Source organism: Mixophyes fleayi, chromosome 12, assembly GCF_038048845.1.
Source record: "Mixophyes fleayi isolate aMixFle1 chromosome 12, aMixFle1.hap1, whole genome shotgun sequence".
Classification (NCBI taxonomy): domain Eukaryota; kingdom Metazoa; phylum Chordata; class Amphibia; order Anura; family Limnodynastidae; genus Mixophyes; species Mixophyes fleayi.
In genome coordinates this window covers 57,285,446-57,306,099 of record NC_134413.1, presented here as the reverse complement: position 1 = coordinate 57,306,099, position 20,654 = coordinate 57,285,446, and the positions used below count along the sequence as shown (strand labels likewise).

At 42.8% G+C, this 20,654-nt stretch overlaps 1 protein-coding gene across 5 annotated transcripts in view; it reads right to left on the bottom strand.

Annotated features, from left to right (window-relative positions):
- PACS2 (phosphofurin acidic cluster sorting protein 2) overlaps positions 1 to 20,654 on the bottom strand; it is a 410,192-nt gene that overhangs the window by 36,437 nt on the left and 353,101 nt on the right. For all 5 annotated transcript variants that reach the window (XM_075192154.1, XM_075192150.1, XM_075192151.1 and 2 more), the window contains 2 exons: positions 16,170 to 16,212; positions 589 to 724 (listed from right to left, as the gene is read on the bottom strand). In XM_075192154.1, the coding sequence (XP_075048255.1) occupies positions 589 to 724; positions 16,170 to 16,212 (179 nt within the window). The remainder of the gene's footprint in view (positions 1 to 588; positions 725 to 16,169; positions 16,213 to 20,654) is intronic.

Here is a 20,654-nt window from a genome sequence, read left to right as displayed (position 1 = left end):
GACCCCAGACACTGCAGTCATGGCTTACACAGCAAGTTTCGCCAGAAAGACAGCAAGACTCGGGGCACGGACCCAACCAGGGAGACAGGGAGTCCAGCTGGAACTAGGGTGTCAATTCTGGGTAGGTAGGTGCAGAGGGAACGAATAATTTGACGTATATATGCGGGAGAGGAAGCGCTGTGCGTCCTACTCCGTGCTCAGTCAAGCCACACTCCCCGACAGCACTTACTTTAACCAAATGGTGTGCTACCAAATTAAGTCTACAGTATCAATTTTGTCAAAGCCAAATTTTAATTTTCAGTGCAATTTGTCACCTTTTAATTTTCTGATTTAGATGTTTATACAGTATTAAATTCATAATAAAAAAACAAAGGCTCTGTAACATTAACAGACAAAGAATGTGGATACCAAATGCAAAGGTGCCGATATTTCTGTCCATGACTGTAGATTAATACATTTAATAAATATTTTACAGTTTAAGAAAAACGTAACCTGGATGCAAGATATTATCAAATACTGAACCACTCCCCCCAAAAAAATAAAATAAAAAGTGTGTCTGCAGGATGATACATTTGAATTGTTTTCTACCTGTGTGAGGAGAACCCAGCTGTAACAGATGGAGAGGAAGGTGGGGTTGGAGATGCTTCCTTGATGGTGGATGACACAGAGGGGGTAGTGGATGATAGCACAGTGGAACTGGATGGAGCAGCATCATCTGAATCACCTGTTTATAAGGTATAGACAAAAGGATTGCAATTAGACAGAGTAAAACACGCATTACATGCAAAATCCAGAATTTCTCCAATTCAAATATTGTATCTTTCCAAGTTCTATGCATAATACATTCACATATTCTACGTAGATACACATCCATAATCATTTTCAGCACTACATACTGGTCTTTACTGCCAAAATAACTGTTGTACATTAACACGAAAACTAAAAACCCCCCCCCCCCCAAAAAAACCCGCTGGGATTAGGACTGCCATAATTGCCAGAACATACTGTTCTGCCCAATGAAATAGTTTTGCTGTCTCCAACGCCCTTGTTGCCCCCCTGGTAATTTATGTACAACCCCCTGTGGCATTGGCTGCCTGGAATAGCACAACCCCCCAAACTTGGAGACTGTCAAACTGGTGAGACTTGTTTCACTTCGAGATTACCTCAAGCTGGAACACTTGTGAATGAAAATAGGTAAACTGCACTCCTTCAAAGGTGGACACCATCTTTCCCCGAAGGTTCACCCCAGGTATACAGAACGCCACCTGTGAGCTAACGGGGACTTCACCAGTCCCTGTAGAGAGAGGATTTTTTCCTCTTGCAGGAACACCCAGTGTTAAACAGATAGCCCGGGAAGATCATCCTCTGGGATGGGATCAAGTTGGACTTCCTGAAATTGATAATCCAACCTTGTGATTCTAACACCCAGGTGGTCACCTGAACATATAACTAAAGCAAGGCCAGAGAACTCCCCATTAATCAGTAGATAATTGAGGAATGGAATGACTGTCGGGTAGGCTCCGAAACGAATAATGCAGAGTTTGAACAGTGACCCTGAGAAGGCATTGATAACCTTCCCAGATTGGAACATGGAGATATGGTTCCATGATGTCCATGGACACCATGAACTCCTACCGTTCCATGCTGTTGTTCACAGACCGTAAAGAATTGACACTGTCTACCTCAACTGAATGATTGACGTACAGTATATGTTCAAAAAACCCGTCCAGCTTCTGGACTAGGAAGAGGTTTGATTAAAACCCCAAAACCCTTTCTTTTTCGTGCTGAAATAAGAGACTGAATAGCCTCCCATAGAGACCGTTATTTCGCCCTGCTTCCTGAAAGACTCACGGAGAAGCGCCTGGAGGAGTGGATGCCTGGAGATCTATTATGTATCCCCAGCTAATGATGCCTCTTACCCAGGCTTCTGTGGTGGAACAGAACTACTAATCCTTGAAGAGAAGCAAACTGGCTCACACAACAGGAGTTCCCAAGTGGTAGCTCCAATGTGTCCCTTATCTATATCCACCCCTCAAAAGATACTCAGAGGCCTTACAAATGTGCTCCATTGAGGAGAGCAAATTTGATTTTGGTTTATCAGAGTCCAAGCCCTCCACCAACAGTTTCACCCACATTTCCACCATCTTAATGACCCATGCAGAAGCCAAACTGGGGTATAAGGGAAGCCGCTGTGTAAGCAGTCTTAAGGGTGGCTTCTATTTCCCAATCAGTGATGTTCCATAAGGAAGCAACATTAGGAATAGTAATGGTTGTAGTCCTCGAAAGGCGGGCTATGGGAGCATCCACCGAAGGCAGGGATTCCCATTTACTTATATCCCCACTAGGAAGAGGATAAAGGGCCTGCAGTCTGCAGTAAACATATAATTTATAGTCAGGTCAATCCCACAACTCACTAAAACGGTCGTCCAATTATTGCGACTGACTGAAAAGAACCCGGTTTTGTTTGCTTCTTGAAAAGGGAAGTGTCGGGCATCACTGATTCCTCACTGTACCTGATATCCAGCATCTAACAGTATGCATCAAGTCATCCACACTATTTATTATAGGCATCCTTCTCCAAAAATGAGGAAACCTCAGAGTCAGAGCCTACCGTTAACCTCCCCTTCCTCCTAGGAAGAGAAATCAGAGTCAGAATCCTCTTCAGCGGCTGAGGGAGCACCAGATGCTAATGCTTCTGAGATCCAGAAGCGGTAGCAGATGTCAGAATCCTCTCCACGAAGAGGATATCTGAACTAACCTGGCCAGTTCCTGAGTCCAAGCCAGCTGGTTTGGTGCAGAAAGTGCTGAAACTGAAGGTTCTAATGGGGTTATAGCTCAGGGGAAGATAATTTTGCCTCCCCAGGGCAGTCACAGAAGATGGGGGGAATATCCACCCTGCTCCAAAGGGCGCACAGCAAGCTGAGTAAGCTAAAAAAATGGCCTGGGCCAGATCCCCAGGCTGACTCTTATTTCAGCGGGCTCATTCACAGGCGAGCGCAGCCCCTGGACCTCCGTCTCACATGCCACGCACAGTGCACCCAAACCGCACTTTGCAAAAAACAATTTGGCATCACAACTCGAGCAAGCAGAAACTTTCACTACTGTACAACTTCCAGGCTTAGCCCTGGACAAAATCCCCTTCCCAAACATAACTGAAAGCAAAGGAAAGAAATGAGAGGATGACAGTTGCACAATCCAGGAGGATGTGGAACTGTATAGATACAAGGAAAAGTCCCCAGACATCAAGATCCCCAATACCTTAACACTAATCCCTGTAGATAAGAAAGTAGGTGGAGAAGAAAAGCACTGCTGCACAAGGCTTCTCCCAAAATGTCTGCTCTGCCTCTCCTGGTTGGTTGGTCTAGCTAGGAAGCTCCCACCATGGAGGAGGCGCTACATGGATCTCACCTCCCCCCAGGGCCCAGCAATAAGATGCCAATCATCCTAAAGGACTGCCACCTTAGTCATCCAGTGTCTAGTGGGGGATGCTACGAAGGGTAGCCCCCACCAGGACACCCATACTAACTAAGTAGGGACCGGAGTTACCCAATCCTGGTGTCAGGGGATTGGAACCGCATCTCCTAACCTGATCCCCACTCCAGAAGGGCGGGAAACTACTTATCCACCTCCGGTGCACGGTCCGATACTGGTCCTGGCCCAAAAGTGCTGGACGCATGAGGATCCTGGGCAGTAGTGGCTGGGTCCCCCAGGAAGCAATCCCATGGAGAGCACACTGCTGGCCACAGAAGGAGCCACTCTGCAGCCCAGTCTAGACCTCCCCAGCGCCGGCTGAGTGATGCCGCGCAGCAAATAAATTTTCGCTGCCAAATCAATAAAGTCCCAAGAAAAAAACCCAGAAAAAAAACTGCTACATGATACGAGCTGCCACAGGCAGCCATTAATGTGCGACCAGCTCCTGCATATGCTTAACAAAAATGAGGGTTAGAATGTAGCATATGGCGTATAACAGAGGGTAAGAAGCTTACATTTTATCGCTAATTTTGAAAGTGCCCACTCTATTGAGCAAAGATCTGTATTATTTAAATAGCTAAAAAGACTGAGTTATAAGGAAAAACATGAAAAAGGTGAGCGTAATTAATAAAGCAATCTAGAAAGAGAGTATTGAAAAATTGCACTCATAAAAACTTATTTAATACACCCTATTTTTCTACAACACTGGCTGCCTCTAAAAAAAAGCAAATCTGTTTCAAGATTGGTTTACTGACATTGTAAGACCTTCACAACCAGGGTCCTATATATTTCTGACTCCCACTCACTTCTATACACAGATGAAGGACTAATAACAGTTCCTAAAATCTCCCATAATTCATTTGGGGCTCAATCTTATAACTTTGCGGTTTCTTCTCTTTGGAACGAACTGCACTCACTCATTTTATCAATGCTTTTCTAAAAAAACAAATGCTTAGCTTTCTTTTATGTGCTCTGATAATCCTTTATAGGTTTGTGTATTATGTATTTTCTTTTTTTTTTTTAATCAGCAAATGTAAAGGTATTGGCAGACAAGTGCTGTGACCGGATGGGCTTAATTTGCAACTTGGTGTCTCTCAAGGAAACCAGCTACAGCATTAGTGCAACTAATACACCATCATCAGGGTGTTGAGCCTGTGCCACTAGTTCACTCTGTAGGAGAGGGCTGCTACTGGGATCGGGTGCTAGGTTCTGGTAGGTTGGTGCTGGTCTATCCTCTTGGACACTGTAGCAAGCAGCTTCCTCATACACTGATATGTGCTGCTCATTCCAGGCCATCAGCATTTAAACAGGCACACATTTCCATGCATCGTCGCATAGCTCTGGGACATAACCCGGTCAGCGCTGTGCGTCAATTACTAACGTGCGCCACAGTTTCCACATATTAAATACATATTTATTAAACATCAATTTATTAATACATTTTTACATTATATATTAACCCTTCTGATGCTGTGGAGTCATCTTGCAACATGTGGAAGCAACATAGGGGGACCTGTCCACAAGCACTCTAAAAACAAAATGATGAAATTTTTTATTTTGTTTCTTGAAAGAAATACACAGTCTCACTATGTATGCATCAGTCTCCTATAAAGGACTGGAATATGAAACCTTGCTTAACAAAAAAAAAAGAAAGAAATAAAGAAAACATGGATACCTAAATCTGGTTACACTCAATAATACACTCTTGTACTGCAAAGGAAATAGCATAGTAAAATAATTGACAAGTGTGACAGAATGGAACGCCTATGCCACCCTGACTATTGTTGCTGGGAACCGGCTGGGCTTACTTTACCACCGTCCCCTTTCGTTATTCCGAATACGCCACTCCTGCTGCAGTAGGAGGAGCCTGCTGCCCCCACTGGGAACCTTTTTGGCGCCCAGAACCACGTTCCTTCTGGGTAACTGTCGCTGCTAGTGTACTCCCATGCTGGTACACTTGGGCTGGTACCCCTGACTGCTTATCATGGATCAGGGTGCTGTGGATGGATTCCCCTGGCCTATCACATTGGCTAGCTGCTGAGTAGCGGCAGAGCGGTGGTACTGAAGAGCTAGGTCCAACATCAGAAACAGCCGGAGTATGGATTAGATTTAGGGTCTAATCTGCAGGTCACAGGATTACAGCAATATTGAAGAAGTTGTCAAGCAGGGACTTAAAGCAAATAGTGATGTTTTATTTCTCTCAGGTGCCCTGACAAGGACAGTTCCACTGATTAAAGGTATCAGTGGTCAGGTCAGATGGAACATCGGAATGATACAATTCAGTGTACAGGACGGTGTTTTTTATACAGATTTGGACACAGGCTATTTTTAGAATCAGGATGTAACCTGTTTACCAAAACACAGATTTACATGAATTGCAAAGCTAACAATATTTACACTTATCTGTGATATCTTAAAAACCTTGCTGTGATTTCCTGCATCTTATTTCAGAGGCAGGAGATCTACTAGCAAGTCAAAAGGTCTAATTGACATGAACCCTTTCTTCAGACCGTCAAAGAATACACATTCCCAAAGAAAGGTACAAACTCCAAACAAATCATTTCCCCACATCATGATACACAAAAGACTTTCTAAACAAAGGCTCATTGTATCAGATATATACCTAAGAAATCATGCATTCTCTCTAGCAAGTTTAAAACAAACAAGTTTCTTCCCTGGTCTCAGAGATAAGGATTTCCTATATCAAAAATATACACAATATCAAAAATAAGTGCATTGGCAATTCTATAAATAAGCGCTCTGTGCTGTTTCCTTTAAATACATTTATACCGTAAGTTATTTGTAAATGACCCAGTAACAACAAGATACATTAAGAAACTGCAATATTCTGTCGAAGTCAGCAAATTGGATAAAGTCATTTCAATTAATATCTAGCAAACTTGGTTGTCTTTGTCTGAAAATATGCGTAGAGCACGCTGCGGCGTGGAAAGGCGTATACAGCCGCAACACATGGCAATAACAGTTTTTACACTTTTTATATACATTCGCACAAACACACACATGTGTAATTAGTACACATTAATTGTAATTGCAACACATAGTTATTTATGTCGAAATATAGTAGTATTTATGTGTAATATTATAAGTTATATGCATGTTAGTAAAACATATGGTTCAGGTTAAAGGAAAGGTGTCATGTCTGGTATCATTTTTATCCCCTATTCATCAGCAGCTGTCCGGTTCATTCGGCGAAGAGATCACACATTGCATACTCTAGTTCAGGCCTGTCCAATCTGCGGCCCTCCAGATGTTGTGAAACTACAAGCCCCAGCATGCTTTGCCAGTAGACAACATGTTGATAGCTGGAAGGGCATGCTGAGACTTGTAGTTTCACAACATCTGGAGGGCCGCAGGTTGGACAGGCCTGCTCTAGTTATTGATGTTAGGGAATAAACCTTTAAAGTGATGCCGACTATAAAATGCTAATAGACTAGTTGAGACTGGATTCTTGGCGGGAAAGTCGGAACACATATTTGTGTGTTGGAAACACAAATCGAGATTTGACAATCATTATTGGATAGCGACAAAAAGTGCATAACAATTTGGGGGCTCGAAGCGGAGGTTACGCAAGACCAACGGATTTCGGTTCCGCAACAGAGGGTGGAGACGCGTCATATATGGGTAAGAACACAATGTGTTCAAAACCTGTTCATTACTCTGTGTTGTGAAACCGAATGTCCGTTTTGCATAATCTGAAGGAGTGCTAACTTGAATCTAGGGACAAAAGAGAAAACGGTTTCTTTTTATTGTCATATTGCGTTTTAATGTATTGTATTGCTTAGCGTATGTGTACTTCCTGCCTAGCGTATGTGAACTTCCGGTAGATTTGCCACATGTTTAAACAACCGTTTTGATAGTTGTTATACATGCATAGTATAATCACTTGTTAAAACCTCTTATTACTATTGTTGGGAACTTTGATTTTCTGCGCAGAAAAGGTGTATGTCGTGTGATTTGGTGACTTAAAATACACGAGGGTTTGATCTATTGTTAAATAGAGTGTCAGTTGCTGTCTGACGAGGCAGGTGCCCAATTGGTGTACGGTATACAAGGCAGGTATACTGGCGACGCGCACCCAAGAGTAATCGCAACGTTTACTGATTACTTGTATCTTTAAGCGTTGCGATCGGACGCATGCAAAGGAAAGCCGTGAATTGTGACTTGGGAGCACGGGGAGGAATTCTGTTGGCAGGGCCGGTAATTGACTTTACCGGATGCTGCCAGTTGTAATAAACTCAACAGATTTGCTGGAGAGTCAGGGGTAATTGAGGAGCTGATAGCCCTTTAGTCCGCATTGATATTTATGTATTAGGGGTCCTCGTTTAGTACGAGAGGAAGCAAGTGGACGCGGCTTGTAGCAAATACGTCCACAGGCCGGTAAAATATCTCTAGCAGTAGATTGCGGGTGGCAGAGTGTTGAAAGTAGTGGCAGGATATTATATTCCTGGGACCCTATATTGTGGCAGGATATTGTGATATTCCTGGGACCCTATTGTTCAACATGGGTGCGAAGAAGATGCTAGAAATGGTCGATGTACTGAATAAGGAAGGGCCTATTGGTTCAGCAAGGTTTCTTATTTATAAGAAATATGGTGCATACGCAACTGCGTATTGCGACACATGGGTCAAGATGACCAAGGATTGTGTTAGGCCTTTCCCAACAATAGGGAGTTTTAATTCAGAGGTATTAAATAATGTAAAAGATAAAGTATGGTTGATTAAGTCAACGAAAGTGAGAAATAAACATAATGACTGTTTGAAATTGTGGCAAATGGAAGGCAACACGTGGCAGAGCAGCGAGTGCACAGCGGAAGTAGGTGTGGCAAAAAGCGCGCGCACGGCGGAAGGAACAGTTGAGAAGCGTGGAGAACTAAGCGCAAGCGCGCCCCTGCCACCCTATGTGGCGGGGGAGTAAGTACAGCCGTTATTAAAAATGAAAAAAGGAAATTGCTAAGTTATATCCTGTTTTAAGTCAATTTAAAGCAAGTGTTTCTGAAGAGGATGAACCCACTGTAATTGCAGCCATTGCCCATGCTGTTAATATGCTAGAGGTTCAGCGCAAGTATGGAAAGGGGGCAGTAGCTGAGATAGGTGAGTGTAGTGGAGTGACCACTAGGAGGGATAACATCCAAGGTACGGAAGCAGCGGTTCCTGTGACTAATCCTGAAGATAGTGAACCAGTTGGTACTTATCCTGTCCGCACAATAGCAGTTCCCAATGGGAAGGCGGATAAGGATGGTATAGTTCCTGTAAGAAATGTTACAATGCATTGTCCCTGGACTAGATCAGAACTATGTTCCATTATGACTGAAATCCCAGATCCTAGAAAAGAGTTGGCTAAATGTCAGAAGTTTGTTAAGGACTTAGGAAATGCACACGAACCAACCAATAAGGATTGGCATGTAGTGTTGAGGGCATGTCTCCCTCCCAATACGAACATACAAAAATGTATTAAAGATTGTTTGTTGGAGGGAGACGACACCGTGACAGATGAAGGTAATCAAGAGAACATAGAGCAAATTGTCTCACATTTAGCCACCTATTTTCCAGTAGTAGTAAATTGGAGTAAGATTTTCACTATAAAAGAAAGATAGTGAAACTGCATCGGACTATTTTGCTAGAACTCTTGCATCAATGACACAGTTTACTGGGATATCAGATATAAAGGAGAATCCACATCATAGGGAAGTAGCTGTAACGGTACTGATGGATGGTTTAAAGGAAAGTCTAAAGACAATGGTACAAACCTCAACACCTGGTTGGAGGGGCAGCACAGTAGATTATCTTAGAGAGATTGCCGTGGAACACTACAAAAATATTTTTAGGAAGAGGGAAGAGAAGAGTGACAGGTTGATGATGGTGAGTATACAGGCATTAGAGGGATTGCATACACGACCACCAGCGTACAACCCACATGACAGGAAACCTAGAATGTTGAGATGTTATAATTGCAAAGAAGAAGGATATATGAGGAAGGATTGTAGAAAGGGAAGATATAATCTTAATGGAGGGTCACATAGATATCCTCCAAGGAGGAATTCACATAGTCTGGAAGACTCACACCTGACCGCGCATGTTATAGCAGCAAATGCTGTGCGGGAAAGCGATAGTCAACGCTAGGGGTCAGGTCATACCTGTAGTCTACAGCCAGTGAGGTTAACAGAGAGTCTGAGAGAAGAACCAACAATGATAGTTGACATAGCTGGTAGGAAACAAACTTTTCTTGTAGATACAGGGGCGGCCAGATCAGTGATAACCTCTCCTTTCAATCTACAGGTGACCAGTAAGACTATTCCAGCTATGGTGGTAACAGGAAGAGTGTAACATTATCCTCTAACTAAACCCACTGAAGTTACTATCGGACCCCTGCATACTAAGCATTCGTTTCTCTTAGCTGCAGCGGCTCCTACTAACTTGCTAGGGAGAGACTTGTTATGTTGAATGGGATGTGTCATATACTGTACTTCAGATGGTGTTTTCTTAGATATACCAGAGAAGGTCGCGCATGAGGTACAGGATATATTGGACACCCCTCAGAGGTTAATGTTGCACTTTACCGTTGTAGAATAAAGTCCATCTCAAGTAAAGGGGATGTTGCTGGAAATATCAGGGTCACTATGGACTAGAGATGGACAGGACACTGAATTGATGGCAAACGTAGCCCGTCATGGTAAATCTAAAAAGTGGTAGGATAGCTCCAAAAATCCCACAGTATCCATTAAAACCGGAGGTGGAATTAGGGGTATAACCTGTTATTGAAAGGCTGTTGCAACAAGGGATTTTAAATCGTACATCGAGCACAGCAAATAGTCCCATTTTCCCTGTGAAGAAGAGTGGGGGAGGGGCTATAGATTAGTCCAGGACTTAAGGGGAATTAATAAAGTTGTTGAGAGCCAATTCCCCGTAGTGCCGAATCCAGCTGTCATCCTCATGCAGATTCCACTGTCTCCTAGTTATTTTACTGTCATTGATCTATGTTCTGCTTTCTTCTCAGTCCCTCTTCACCCTGACTGCCAGTACCTATTTGCATTCTCCTACCGGGGAGTGCAATACACATGGACCAGACTTCCGCAGGGGTTCATTGACAGACCCAGTATTTTCTCCCAAGCCTTACATGACTGTTTGCAATCATTTCAACCCTGCAATGGGTCTGTTCTAATTCAATATAAGGACGATTTGTTGCTGTGCTCTGATTCTTTTATGTCATGTTTACATGATACTAAATTGTTGTTGCTCCATCTCTCACAAACAGGGCACAAGGTGGCAAAGGATAAATTACAGCCATGTCAGACTAAGGTCAAATACTTAGGACACTGCCTCACCAAAGGGCTAAGACATTTGACAACCGACAGGATTGAGGCTATACAACACATGACCCTGCCACAGAGCCAGAAGCAGATTCGTACCTTCCTGGGGATGTGTGGATACTGTAGATCCTGCATCCCAGTTTTTTCTATTCTGGCATTACCATTGCAGGAGCTAGTCTCTTCCTCGAAACCAGAACGTGTCGTACACACAGAAGAGTCAGAGCAAGCGTTCTTTAATCTTAAAGATAGTCTGACTAGAGCACCTGCATTGGGAATACCTGATTATGAAAAGCCTTTTGAGCTATACTGTACGGAAGCTGATGGTTGTGCAGCAGGTGTCCTCACACAGAAACATGGTGACGCTAGCAGACCGGTAGCATACTACAGTGCACAATTGGACACTGTGGCTAGATCACTCCCAACATGTCTCAGAAGTGTAGCAGCAACTGCTCTTCTGGTAAGTAAGAGCGAGGACGTAGTATTAGGACATAATTCAACTGTCTATACACCCCATGCTGTATCAGCTCTGTTAAATTCAGCTTAAACCAGACATGTTTCTTCAGCTAGATTCACAAAGTGGGAACTAGCTCTGATGGCACCCTCAAACATCACCATCAAACGATGTAGCACCTTAAATCCAGCTACATACCTTCCATATGTGTCTCTAGAGACACAAAGGGTGGGAGGTGAGGAGACCCTGGTTGATGATGAGTTAGGCAAGAGTACTGACACGCATTTTTGTATGGAACACCTGAACCAGACCTTTACTGCAAGGCCCGATATACGCGACACCCCCTTAGAAAATGTAGATCTTACGTTTTATACAGATGGAAGTTGTCATAGACAGACAGAGACGGGAGAGCTATGTACTGGTTACGCTGTTGTAGACGATCAGGATGTGGTAGAAGCTGAACCCCTTGGCCCACCTCACTCAGCGCAAGTGGCAGGACTAGTAGCATTAAGGAGAGCGTGTGAGTTGGCAGAGGGTAAAACAGCCAATATATATATACTGACTCTAGGTACGCCTTCGGGGTAGTGCATGATTTTGGGGCCCTTTGGCGTCTTAGAAACTTTACGACAGCAGCAGGTACACCAGTGGCACACTCAACACATAAAAGGACTTCTGACAGCGATACAGTTACCCAGGACAGTAACCGTCATAAAGTGTAAAGCCCATACCTCTGAAGAAGACCCGGTGTCATTGGGCAACAACAGGGCAGACGAAGCTGCTAAATGGGCAGCAGGGCAACCTATGACTGTATCGACTGAGACTATGATGGTTTTTCAGACATTAGACATGCAGAAATTAATTGAAATGCAAGATTTGTGTTCCCCGCAGGAAAGGGCGGTCTGGAAGGCGAAGGGATGTGGTCAAGAGTCCTCAGGACTCTGGAGGAATGGACAAGGTAAGCCTGTAGCTCCCCGGACATACTATCCAAGCCTGGCTGAAGCAGCACACGGTCTGACTCACCTGGGTAAAGAAAGTATGTGCAAACTGGTGAGAGCATACTGGTGTGCTCCTGGATTTTCCTCTCAGGCTGGTAAGAAAGCAATGTCATGTCTTACTTGTTTGAGGAAAAATGTCGGGAAAACTATTCCAACTGAGCCATCCCACATCCCTCCTACAGACGGACCTTTTCAGGTAATACAAATTGACTATATCCAATTACCCCCTTGCAGGAATCTAAAGTATGTGTTAGTATGTATTGATGTGTTTTTTCCGGTTGGGTAGAAGCATATCCGGAATCCACTAAAACTGCTGTGTTCACTGCAAAGAAAATTGTACAAGATTTTGTGTGTAGGTTCGGTATCCCTAGAATCATTGAAAGTGATAGGGGTACCCACTGTACTGGTGATATCTTCCAAAATATGTGTAAACTCATGGGAATCAGTAGCAGACTTCACTCACACCCCTTACCGACCACAAGCCAGTGGTAAGGTGGAAAGAGTAAATGGTACCATTAAGAACAAGCTTGGTAAGGTAATGGCTGAAACTGGGTTAGCATGGCCTGAAGCTTTGCCACTAGTCCTCCATAGCATCCGAACCACTCCTAGACCTCCTCTCAATCTGTCCCCCTTTGAGATACTGTTCGGCCGACAACCTCATTTGATCGTGAGTCCGCAAGATGACTTAAAGTGTAATAATGAAGTGACTGTGCAATATCTTATAAAAATGAGCAGACAACTGAAACAACAACAACAAAAACTAAAAATGCTGTCACCTGGTATGCCAGAATACTGTCATGATGTTGAACCTGGGGACTATGTTATGATCCGCAATTTTTTACGCTAAGGTTGTTTAACAGACTGTTGGGAAGGCCCATACCAAGTGCTGCTGACTAGTACCACATCACTGAAGGTTGCAGAGAGAGACACTTGGGTCCATTCCACCCACTGCAGGAGAGTCAGTAACCTGGAGTAAGTGCGAGATAAAGCTGAGACCGACGACACTGATCTGTCACTCGTAAACCTGTTCCGGGAGACCTAAAGCCTGCAGTGAAGACACCTGAACCAGAGACATTGCCTCAGAACTATCTTTCCAGCGATGGAGTGGCGGTTTTTGTTTTTCTTTTGTTCCAGGATTTTCCTTGTTTTTACTTTTTCTAGGACATTCGATTTTTGCGAAGGAGGATGGAGGACAGAGGCAGGTTCTGGTAGTGATACGGATGAGATGGAGTTAGTAGAATACCCAGAGCAGCCCATTATCAAGCTTAGTACAGGGGTTATGAAAAGGTCTGCTAGCTCAGGAACTCGGAGACAGTGTGAGGGGCTATTGTCTGATGAGTATTGCATCTGTAAGTTCTGTGACTCCCTAGTTGAAGAAAAGTGCATCCAGATATGCCAGTCCACCAGTACCCTGGACATGGGCGGGCATCCCCTGGAGGATTATCACTCCTTAGTGGGTAAGGTTCTAAATCAAACTGAGTGCTAGGTGTGCTCACATGTGCCTCAGGGACAGCATAACATAGGACTAGTACCATTCCCACTTAACATCTCTGAGGTACTAGAATTGAAGGGAGGGAGGCCCATAGAAGGGAGGTACAATAACACTAGGTCTGAAGCTTTGACAATACTCTGTAGACAGATCCTTACTTTGCCTAAACATCTCTCATGCAAAGAGTCTGGAGAATTGGAAAGCTGACCTATCCGATCAGACAATGGCTCGCCACACTCATTTTGGAGGGAGACTTGTAAGGTCACCAATAGGCAGGACTGTTGATGGACACCACAAATTAGGGCGTGTAACTAAACATAAGAAAGTATTCATTGGAAAGGTCTCTATAGGTAATTGTAAGAAGGTCATCCATGCTGACACGTGTCTCGAACAAATGGAGGCACTAGGCATGAGTAGTTTTGTCAAAACCTTATGTGATATAATTAATGGGCATACTGTTCCTTATGTTCTCCCTGATTATGTGTACTTTGTTTGTGGGAGAAAAGCTTATTCCTGGGTGACTCCGAGTTCCAAGGGCTTGTGTTTCTTAGCTAAACTGGTTCCTGAAATCATGACTATTAGTCATGATGAAATGGTTGGTATTCACAAGACTACATCACCACCATACATACACACACAGTATGAACACCGTGGTAAGAGAAATATGATTCCTGGTGAGGAACCCATAGCTACAAAATTGATTAGTGAAACCGCGGGTTTCCAAGATATGGTTGCTCTAGATCTCACCAGGACCGCTCGGGGAACATTGAACTTTAAATATATTCAAGACCTAGCTAAATTGATAGATAATATCACCGAGATGTATGATGACACTTTCAGGTATACTGGAAGGGAGCTACAAGCGTACAAGAAGGAGTTGGTGCAACATAGACTGGGAGTAAATTATCTCACCTCTATTACTGGTGGGTACTGTGTGACACTGGCCACCCAGTTCGGGGTCAAATGTTGCACGTACATCACCAATAATACGGATGACCCTAAGGAGGTTATAAACCGGAAGATGGATGAAATTCTGCAACTGAAATGGGAATTTCGAAGGAACCATAATTCTTCGTTATATGAGGTCGGGGAAAAGGTGGCAGGTTGGTTCTCGTGGTTGAACCCTGTGAAATGGTTCTCTGGTCTGGGGGAGTGGGTACAGGAAATGGAGCTTACCTACACTAGCAACCTTCTCCTTATATTTGGTGTCATTTTAGCAATTGGTTTATGTGTCAAATGTGTTCCTACTCTGTTGAAGTGTGGAAAACAGTCTTCTAGTGGAAACACTGAAAACCAGACTGAAAGGGTGGTGCGAGATACCGAGGTCATGGTCTGTGAAGAAGTGTTGTACAATCATGAACTTGAAACAGTGATTTTGTGATAGTTTATTACACTATCAAAAGGGTGGAGCTGTCGAAGTCAGCAAATTGGATAAAGTCATTTCAATTAATATCTAGCAAACTTGGTTGTCTTTGTCTGAAAATATGCGTAGAGCACGCTACGGCGTGAAAGGGCGTATCCAGCCGCAACACGTGGCAATAACAGTTTTTACACTTTTTATATACATTCGCACACACACATTTGTAATTAGTACACATTAATTGTAGTTGCAACAGTTATTTATGTCGAAATATAGTAGTATTTATGGGTAATATTATAAGTTATATGCATGTTAGTAAAACATATGGTTTAGGTTAAAGGAAAGGTGTCATGTCTGGTATCATATTAATCCCCTATTCATCAGCAGCTGTCCGGTTCATTCGGCGAAGAGATCGCACATTGCACACTCTAATTCAGGCCTGTCCAATCTGCGGCCCTCCAGATGTTGTGAAACTACAAGCCCCAGCATGCTTTGCCAGTAGACAACATGTTGATAGCTGGAAGGGCATGCTGGGACTTGTAGTTTCACAACATCTGGAGGGCCGCAGGTTGGACAGGCCTGCTCTAGTTATTGATGTTAGGGAATAAACCTTTAAAGTGATGCCGACTATAAAATGCTAATAGACTAGTTGAGACTGGATTCTTGGCGGGAAAGTCAGAACACATCCCCTGGAGAGATGACCCCCACATTTGGATATGTTGGTTTGAACTAGCCAATGATCTGCAACACCCTGGACCCTCCTGAAGCCTGGACCAATAGAAGCAAGCCACGTCCTCTGCATTGTTTCACTGTATTTCTATCTGCATATAAGCAGGAGCTTTTCATCTAGTGGACAGTCATCTTTGACCACAGACTTCAGACCTGAATGACTGTTCACTGGATCCAGAGCGCCTGCGATAAGTAACGGCTGTACTTATTATTATTTTGCTTGAATTATTCTGCTACCTTTTGAGAATAAATATTTGTGCGTTGGAAACACAAATCGAGATTTGACAATCGTTATTGGATAGCGACAAAACGTGCATAACAATTCATTAATAAATATGGCACTGACCTGAGGTTGCAGAGGACTGCTCAACAATACCGACTTTTACCACCTATTGAACAGATTAAAAAAAATGTACATTAGTTTTAAATTGTATATGAAAGTACTGGCGTATCCAGGAGATTTTAACTTTATAATAAAGGTCCATAATGATTGGGGAAAAAAAAGTGAAATTGCATCAGCGGAAACCCAGAAACTAAGTGCTTTTTAGAAACCTAGGTCTGCGGGTCAAACAAAATATTGCCTTACATTATAGCTCTAGGCTCTTAAATGTAGGGGACATTGAAGTTCTCTATAGAGTGTTTGGAATAAAAAGACCTTATAGTCCATTTACACAAATGTTTTCGATCTGGGAGTTCAAGAGCTTCTAAATTAACTAATTTGATATATACATATCAGATACATGCAGTATAATTCTGCAGCACAAGATACGTTCTGAAGATTTACAACTTTTCCTGTCTCCCTCATAGTCCTGTGCTGAGAGTACAACAAACGCTTTATTTCCCTGTGATAGAATACAATTATTGTATTATATGTTTCCGTTTTTTATGCGATTACATTTCAAAAAAGGTGTATGTTGTGTAATATAAGCAACAAACACCATGCATTAAAGCATGTGTGCACAATTTTTTTTTTTGTCTGAGAGCCACATTGAGATATTGTACTTATTTGAAAAGGACTGTAATAAAAATGTACTTAAAAATGTAATACACACAGCATTTACTATAGGAAAAAGTAGCTATGCCATACACTAAACATTGTTGGTTTCCCTGTGGTATCAGAAGCGTGTGTACCCCAAAGTGGCATAAGGGACGTGAATAAGCACATCTGAAGCACTAAGCCTAACAGTTCTTGAACGTTTTTAGCAATGTTGCACACACTGGATTGCAGAGTTGTGAGAATTGTTCTATCCCACGCCGCCTCTTTGCCACCTTCAACTCACCTCTTTGCCCACCTGCACCTCCGACCCCCCCCCCCATGATTTTGCCACCTAATTCAAAGACAAAATCGACAACAAACAAGATATTTCTTCATGCCAAAATCCACCCACTTTACCCTACACTTCCCAATTATTTAAAAAATATTTGTACTCCGCTCATCATCTTTCCCTACAATCTGTCCCCTCTACCCTATTCCCTCCCAACTTCTCTGCTATCTCTCCACTATTGCATGCCCACCTCTAGCTCACCTCTTCAATCTGTTTGTCTCCACTGGTTCATTTCCATCCTCCTTTAAACATGCGCTCATCTCATCATTTCTAAAGAAACCATCACTCGATCCAGCTTCCCTTTCCAAATAGCGCCCTATTTCTCTACTCCCAATTGTACACTAATCACTCAAGTATTTTGGAGACAAACACCTGTCTCACTTTCTCACTCCATTCTCGACTCTCTGCAATCGGGCTTCCGCCCGCCAACATTCCACTGAAACTGCTCTCACAAAAGTGATCAATGATCCACTTACTGCAAAGTGTAAGGGTCATTTCTCCATATTCATTCTCCAGGACCTATCTGCTGCTTTTTTTTTTTTAACTTCAATAGTATTTTTATTATTAATTTTTCCTATCTGCTGCTTTTGACACTGTTGCTCACCCACTTTCCTTACACACTCCACTTCATTGGCCTTTGTGACAATGTTCTTTCCTGGTTCACTTCCTATCGACAAGCTCCTTTAGTGTTTCTACCTCTGAAACATCCTCCCCTCCACTCCCAGTAGCTGTGTTGTGGTCATAGAAGGCTCTGTTCTTGGTCCTTCACTTCTCTCACTGTACACTTCTCTTGGGAAACTAATTCGCACATTCAGCCTCCACTACCACCTCTCTATGCTATGACACGCAAACCTATAATCTCTTCCCCTGACCTCTCCCCTTCTGTACTATTTTGTGTAACCAACTGTATTTCTGCTATCTCCATATGAATGTCCAAACGCTACCTAAGGCTCAATATGTCTAAAACAGAACTTATCTTTCATCCTGCCAGTGTCACCACCTCCCCTCAATTCTTCCTCACCGACAATAACAACACAATTTCCTCAGTCTCCCAAGCCTGCTGCTTTGGTGTCATACTTGATTCCGGCCTCTGCTTTATTACTCACATCCAGATTCTCTCCCAATCCTGTGTACTGCACCTTAAAAACATTGTCATAATATGCCCTTTTCTTACCCAACATGCTAGAAAAACTCTTATCCTCTCTCATAATGACTACAGCAAACTCCTGCTATCTGGCATTCCTGACACCCATGTATCCCTACGTCAATCCTTTCTTAATGCTGCTGCAAGAGTGATCTTCCTCTCTCACCGCTCTGCATCTGCTGCACTACTTTGCAAATCCCTTCTCCAATGGTGCTACCCACTTATGGAATTCCCTACCAACCTAGACGCTCTCTGAAAACCAATCTCTTTTTTTAAAGCTTACCTTATCCCCGATGACACTATTCACACTAATGAACTCGCAACTGTCCCAATCTACACTCTGAGCCATACTTGCTCTTCTTGTTTCAACTGTGCCCTCTTCCATTTGCAATGTAAGCTCTCTAATGAGCAAGGTCCCCATACCTGTTTTCACAAATGCATATATTTTGTTTACCTTTTATGTCCCCGATTTATGTATATCCTGTTTTCCCCACTGTGGCGCTGCGGAGCACTGTAGCTCCTTTCAAATCTATGATAATTAATAATAATAATAATACTAATAATAATAATAATAATAATGTGGGGCCTATCTCCACTGCAGTGGATTCCACAAGGTGTTCTGCTCTGTATTCTGCCACTCAACAGAAAGCCACAACAAGGAGCATCACATGTGCTCCTGAACTAACGCTCCAGCCACCCTCCTCCCACCAAATCCAAAGTTGCATACCATGCAATGAGCAAAGCGCTTCCGTTAGGTTCCAGGCTGCAGAGGTACTTCCTGCAGGCTTCCATGCGACCCACTTAGGAGCGTATTAACATTGGTTCTCCTGGTTAGCACCAGGAATTGTGTAGGTGTGCATGCATATCTACAGTGTCATCTACACAAACCTCTGTCTTGGTTATGAATAAAAATTATCTTGCACTCCATGTGTTGTGCACTTTTACGTTAAAGATATCCATTTTAGAAATACAGAATTAACACCTGCCAAAACAATCAGATAAGTATCAAAAGAACCTCCACTTATACGTCTGTATGAAAGCAACAGATAACATAACCAAAGTATTGTGCACAAGGTAGAAAGAAGTCTTGAGCCAAAATGATGCCAAAAGGTAGGGAATATTACAGATGGTACCAAAGGAATGCCATATTTATAAAATTTGAAATGTAGGATAGACTGCATATTAACAACACTTTGATAGGCCAATGCCAATAGTAGGCACACCTTGAAAGCATATTGTATGCTAAAAGAGACTAATGTTAATTACATAGAAATAAAAAACAAACAAATTCCCCTACTGATTAACAAGAGGCCAGCATTTTAATGTTGACATTGAATTGTAGAAGCACTGGTCAGGTCATTTAGATTGATCGTAAACTAGTAAACATGGAAGAATTGTACAGAGCAGCCATTGTGAAAGTCAGAACTGATGCCAGCAACCAACAGTATACAAAACTTAGATGAATTACCATCCATATTATCCTTTATGATTACAATTATAACAGAATATAAGATTCACCAGGGTAGACTATGAAGAAGTTATTATTAGGGAGACCGGGAAATATTCTGGCAAGGAATGCATTTAAGATATGTACCATGATGTTTAAGACATTAGTCACAACCAGAAGAAATGATTCTGTTATGTATAAAAAGTGTAAATGGTAAAGAGAAAATGGAAATCAATTATTTTTTTTGTCATATTTCTGCGAGTCTATTCTACACCCTAAGCAACCAACTTAAAATCAAATAAGTGAATTGCCCTATGAGCAACAATGTATGCTGCAACCTATATTATTGTATTATATTATTGTATAATTGTATTTTGATTTGCTTACTAGGAAAATTGAGAATTACACTCACCGTTAATTTCCTTTCCTTGACGAACTCCATGGCAGCCCTTACAATGGGTAAATACTCTGATCAGCTTAGCGTAGACAGGAAAAATTTGCCCCACCTGAACCCTATATAAGGTAGCTCCTCCTCTTCCTCAGTGTCTTTTGTAACTTCCCAAGCTGTCCTATAACTTAACTCAGTGGTTCCCAAACTTTTGCAGTTTGCGGCACCCTTAGAGTCTCCAAATTTTTTCAAGGCACCCCTCCAAAATAATTATTGAGAAGTCCTGTTTTAGAAGTTTTTGGGTCAAAAAATTCTAATAAGTATTTAGGTCAGGACAGAAATACTTATATAGTTGTAAGCAAAAATGCCCCCTCTGCATCCAGACACTGCCCTCAGGCACTATGCTCCCTCTGCATCCAGAGACACTGCCTTCAGGCACTATGCCCCCTCTTCCCTCTGTCACGCTGTCCCCCCTCCTCTGCCCTGGGACACAGCTTGTCCCCATCCTCTGCCCCGCTCTGTCCCCA